Source organism: Pleurodeles waltl, chromosome 11 (assembly GCF_031143425.1).
Source record: "Pleurodeles waltl isolate 20211129_DDA chromosome 11, aPleWal1.hap1.20221129, whole genome shotgun sequence".
Taxonomy (NCBI): Eukaryota; Metazoa; Chordata; class Amphibia; order Caudata; family Salamandridae; genus Pleurodeles; species Pleurodeles waltl.
The window spans coordinates 967418830-967424939 of NC_090450.1; the positions used below are offsets into that span (position 1 = coordinate 967418830).

Below are 6110 nucleotides of genomic sequence, written 5' to 3' on the forward strand. Positions count from 1 at the left end.
TGGAGACCACTGAACGCACCTTCCCCCGTAGGTCGTTCCACCTCTTCCTGATGTCCTCCCGATTTCTTGGGTGCTGTCCCACTGCGTTGACCCCGTCGACGATTCTTCGCCATAGCTCCATCTTCCTAGCTATAGAGGTGTGCTGCACCTGTGCTCCAAATAGCTGTGGCTCTACCCGTACGATTTCCTCCACCATAACCCTGAGCTCCTCCTCGGAAAACCTGGGATGTCTTTGGCGTGCCATGGGTGGTGTAGGTGATGTGTGGGGTGGTGTATGTGGTGATGAGCGTGGTGATGTGTAGTGGTGTGTGGTGTTTTGTGCGTGGATGTTGTGTGGGTGATGGTGTTGTGTGCCTCTGTGTGGTGGGGTTGTCTATTTCTGTGCTCTCTCTGTCGCCTTCGTCTCTATTTTTTGGTCGTAGGGGTTTGTGGGTGATGTGGGTGTGTGTTTTATATTGTGTTGGGTGTGTGGGAGTGTTGTTTGTATGTGTATCAGGTGTGTGTATTTTGAATTGTCCAATGTGGCAGTGTTTTGGAGATGTGTGTGTATTTTGAGCGCGGCGGTGTGTACTGCCAATGGACTACCGCGGTTGAAAGACCGCCGCGTGGATTCGTGTGTCGTAATAGCATGGGCGTGTTTCTGTTGGTGTGACGGTGGAGGTTTTGTTTTCGCCAGTTTTTCACTGACCTTTGGTGTGGCGGACTTGTGTGGGTGTCTGAATTTCGGCGAATTCCAAGATGTGGGTCATAATAGCTGTGGCGGAATTCTGCAGCCGCAGCGGTGTATTGGCGGTCTTCTGCACGGCAGTAAGCGGCTTTTATCGCCGATGTTGTAATAAGGGCCTTAGGGTCTGATTTAGAGTTTGGCGGAGGGGGTTACTACGTCACAAACATGACGGATATCCTGTCCGCTGTATTACGATTCTATTATAGCCTATGGAACTTGTAACACGGTGGATGGGATATCCGTCTCGTTTGTGACGGAGTAACCCCTCTGCGGAACTCTAAAGCCGGCCCATATTATCCTCCAATTTTACTTGGATCCAGGTGTCAGTATAAAGACTCTAAATTGCTTTGAAAAGTGTTGGATATATAACACTGGGATTCGATGCACGCCATAAACTGTTTCTATCATGGCATTCAAACAGTGTTTAAAGTTCATAAAACAAGCATAAAATCTCATAGTTTGAATTTTTCCATGTTGGTTTGCAAGTATTGATAATACTATGATATTGTCGATTGCACCGCTGTATTCCCTAAATCCAGTTTAATACCATGAAAATAGTTTGTTTACTCCGGACCATTATTTTAATTTATTTAGAAATAAGGACACACACAACTCAGCTGCCAAGTCTATTAGAGGTAGCATTCTATTATTGGCTACGTCTGCTGTTGAAACTTTCTTGTGCAAAGGGCTTCAAATGGAGGCCTTCTAGGAATATGGTAAGGTATCTGTGAAATAATATCCATTAAAAAGTGTTTAACCATGAGGTCCAGTACTTCTGTAACAAGTCGTCCCTTTGAATGACCTCAAATGAGCCTGTAACATAGAGCCAGTGGTGGGAATATTTTCACTGGGCTTCAAATGACTTACCTTTATTATTATTTAATATTATTAATCCAGTTTATAGAGAGTATGCAGGCCTTTAGAAATATACTCACCCACTCACTTTGAGAGTCATATTTTATCAGATCGAGTGATTTTTAGGACATACTCACTCCTTCTGGTGATTTGACAAAGTACAGGTGTTCTGTTCAGTCAGAAAGTGGAGGAGCACTAAAGATGCCTTTAAATCTTGGTTTCCTCACATTTTCTCTCTGTTCAGCAGCAGAGGTCAAAAGTCATTTTCTCTTACAATTCATTTTCCTTCTCACTGCAGAGTTTCAGGATTTTGTCAGGCTTTTCCTAACCCACAACATTTAAATAGCTAAGTCAACTGTACAAACATTTCCAAAATATATTTCAGTAGTTGTGAAAGCCCATTGTTTGTACTTCTGTGTGATGAAAAAAAATATTTTAATAGGATGAAATCAGAACACTTTACTTGGTTATGCACAAAGAATAAATTTTCAGAAACCTCATTTTCACAGATTAATACATTATATAGTTTAATCAGTAAAGCTGCAAGTTAGTGGGAAGGTTTTTGGACATTTCTTGGAAAAGTTCTGTCTTCAAATGACAGTTTGCAACCTCATCATGCTTTCGTAACATATTTATTAAAAGTGAGTGTTTAAATATAAACTGAGAAACACTCCTGCACTGATAGAAATGCTATTAGTAAACTAAGAGGCAAGTAATGGATCATGTGTTACCAATAAGTGGGCTAGATTATTTCTATACATGGAGCAAACGTTTGGTCTACTTAATCAAACAAAGAAGTATTGTGTACAGCAGAAATGCTGAGCTCACATATTTGAAGGTGCACTCATATGAGACAATGAAGAAAAAGGCAACTCTGTAAACTAAAATATTTGACTAGGATCACGCAATGTGACACCCATTTACAGGTCGAGTACATTACGGTTATGGCTGAGTAGATTATTCAAGTTACTCAACTTGCAGGTTTAGTAATATTTTTATGAGTTTTGAGGCCTGGCATGGCTACCCAATCAAGGGTTTGCCATCACTACGTCATGGCATAGATACCCAGAGACATCCCGATAGCTGATCCATGGTTAAACCAGCCAGGCTTCATGCTCTCAGATCGGGGTGGGTGTGAGGGGGGCGGGAGGGGAGTTAAACAGCTTTTGTCCTAAAAAGTAAAAGGCTCAGCCTCTGTGCTTGGATCTCCTAACTCTGGGAACTACAGCTACATCAAGGTTACTTGAAAGCAGGGACTGGTTGGGTGTGTACGTGACACCACTGATCATAAGGTTAAGGGGTCAGAGTCTGAAAGACATTTATGTACATAACACAGTGCTTTGAATTTGAAGTTCAATTGGGAGCCAGTGCAGATCAGGAAGCAGGCTGGAAGAGGGATGAAACTTGGGGGTGCAATAAGAGACTAGCCACCACCTTCTGCACTATCTGGAGTCTCCTAAGAAGGTACTTTGAGACCCCTAGGTAGAGAATGTTTTCATAATCAAGCCTTGAGATGACTAAAGCCTGGATGACTGTCTGCTGGGCCGTGTACAGGAGACATCCAATAATCTTTCTAAACCATCTCAAGATGCGGAAGGAAGTGGCAGACACTTTGGTGATTTTGGTGGCTCATGGAAAGATTATCGTCCACCAAACTCCAAGATTCTTGAGTACTGGGGCCGGAGTTGGTAGAGCACCCATTACATCTGGCCACAGATGGGGACCCCAAAGATGGTGGCAGTTGCCTAGCAATAAAACCTTCATTTTATCTCCATTTAACTTCAATGAGTTTGTATTCATCTAAGCTGAGACTTGTTTGAGGGAGTTATTCAATGCCTTTCCACTGTTATTCTCCCGAGAGGACAAGGAAACAATGATCTAAGTATCTTCTGCATAAGACAAGAGAATGAGGCAGCCTGTTTCTACAATGTCGGCAAGTGGCTTTACGTATATATTGAAGAGAGTTGGACTCAAAGTGGAACCATGAGGAACTCCAGATGGTAGATGGAGTGTCTCAGAACGATACTGAGGAGTATAAACTTGGAAGACAAGGTCCTCAAAAAATTAACTCAGCCACAACAGAGCCATACCATGCACCCCGATAGCCTCCAACCTTTGAAGTAGAATGCTGTGGTTCACCCTGTCAAACACTGCACTAAGGTGAAGTTGTTGCCTTAGATATTCTGTTTTGGCAGGGTGATAAGTCTCTCCTAATTTGATAACAGTTAAGAAGTTTATTCACCAATAGAGACAGGGACTGGGCACATCAGTTTCCCCACAGGCAGCTACTCCAAGCCCAGAGCTTTCCTTGTTCATCTTTCAAGAATGTTCTACTTCCCCAATTCTATGTCCCTAAAATCCATGCATATCTCCCTTCCCTGAAAACATTACCGAAAATAATTGGGCATCAAAACACAATAGAATTTAGGAGACAAAACTAAAACTGCTTGTGTGAAAAATGGTATTCCATTTCACATGCAAATGTCACCAAACCAAGTAGCCATCAAATTTATTTGGTTGACTTTTTGACATCTGTTTGCTCTCATTGATGTAAGGATTGATCCTTCACCTCTCACAGTTTTGTAAAAAGCCAGAAACCTCACCTCCCAAAGTGTAACAAGAAGGTCCCTCTTCTCACACGTTTATCAAAGAATGACACCTCACCATTTACCAAGTGTAACCAGATACTGGTACAACATCTGTTGTTTAACCAAGGACAAATCCATCACCTCACGCAGGGTAGCAAGGCCATATCCCTCACCTCCTCACATAACCAAACCCTGACACCTCACCTGTTATAAGAAAAGATATAGCAGCTACTGTGTAGTGAGGAGAGGATCATGCAGCTCCCTGGGAAGATGGATTGCAATGTAACTAAGGACAGACTACTCACCTCCCACAGAATAGCCGGACACGGATCACTCACCACGCTCAGAGTACTTGAATAGCAAAACCTTTTCTGCCACCTCTTAACAAGGAATAGGATCCATTACCCCCCCACTGAGTACTCAGGACATATTAACCATGGCTAGGACCAGTCATGACAATGAATCTTTTTCAAAGTAAAAAAAAAAGACATACTTTCAGATATTCTGTAGCACACAGACAGTCCTACCGTCAATTGTGAAAAGTATGCCTCACTGTATTGTTACAAAAATTACAACATGTGCAAATTACTTAAACTCAAATGAAACACAAATTAGCACTCACCAGGATATGCTTCTGAAATCCATTCCTCTGCGCCTGTTGCTGCACTGAACATCAATCTTTATGACTTCATCTTGCGACATCACATATGGAACTACAATCAACATTCTACAGCCTCAAACTCCAGCAAGGGGAAGACCTGGATTTCATAAACCTGGTTAGAGAGCTTGTCCTCAGTGTTGTCATGGCTTCCCCATCAAATATGGACGTGATGTAGGCTTCGGCTGGACCGAAGTGAAGGCCCGCCATTGGCCTCCCCATCATGGATGATGCTGTCGTTCTGAAAAAGAAAGGCTACACATTGGGTATAAATCTGGGTGAAGGGTCCTATGCTAAAGTTAAGTCTGCCTACTCTGACCGGCTCAAAATCAATGTGGCAGTCAAGATTGTAGACCGAAAAAAAGCCCCTGCTGATTTCCTGGAAAAATTTCTCCCCAGGGAGATGGAGATTTTGTCTGTGGTGAACCACCGCTCAATCATTAGAACTTACGAAATCTTTGAAACATCTGATGGGAAAGTTTACATTGTCATGGAGCTGGGTGTCCAAGGAGACCTACTAGAGTTCATCAAGACCAGAGGAAGTCTTCCAGAGGAACTGTCTCGTAAGATGTTCGTACAGCTCGCCTCTGCAATCAAGTACTGTCATGACATGGACATTGTGCATCGAGACCTGAAGTGCGAGAACCTACTGCTGGATAAAGAGTTTAACGTCAAGGTTTCAGACTTTGGCTTTGCCAAGCGTTGTTCTAAGGATGATCATGGGAAGATCCAACTCAGTAAGACCTTTTGTGGGTCAGCAGCTTACGCAGCCCCTGAAGTTCTCCAGGGGATAGCTTACCAACCGAAGATCTGTGACATTTGGAGCCTTGGAGTGATTCTCTTCATCATGGTCTGTGGCACAATGCCTTACGACGACAGCAACATCAAACGCATGCTGAAGTTACAAAAAGAGCACCGCATCGATTACCCCAGGTCGAAAAACCTGTCAGCTGAGGTCAAAGATCTCATCTACCACATGCTGCAACCCGACGTCAACCGCCGTTATACTATTGAAGAAGCACTGGGTCACAGCTGGACACAGGGCATCATAAAACTCAAGGCTGTCGCATCTACCTCAAAGAAAGGGACAGACTCGGCAACAACCTTGGGGCACAAGCTGGATAACAAGGAAGAGTCAAAGGCAAGGAAATCAGATGTCAGGAAGCTGGATTCCAGCTCATCACCATCACCACCTGCCAAAGGGGGCAAACATGAAAACCACAAACACATCAACAAGAGCAAACTGGGGAGCATTTTACATGGCGCCAATGCCAAGGACTAA

The 6110-nt window shown here is 43.4% G+C and overlaps 1 protein-coding gene across 1 annotated transcript; it reads left to right on the forward strand.

The window, feature by feature from the left end:
* The first annotated feature begins 5051 nt into the window (after positions 1-5051).
* Positions 5052-6110, forward strand: LOC138265180 (testis-specific serine/threonine-protein kinase 1-like). The gene has a single exon (XM_069212722.1). It carries the CDS (start codon positions 5052-5054, stop codon positions 6108-6110), a length of 1059 nt encoding a protein of 352 aa, XP_069068823.1.

Coding starts and splice junctions, on each gene's coding strand:
- LOC138265180 (XM_069212722.1), top strand. CDS start 5,052: ATGGATGATGCTGTCGTTCTGAAAAAGAAAGGCTACACATTGGGTATA.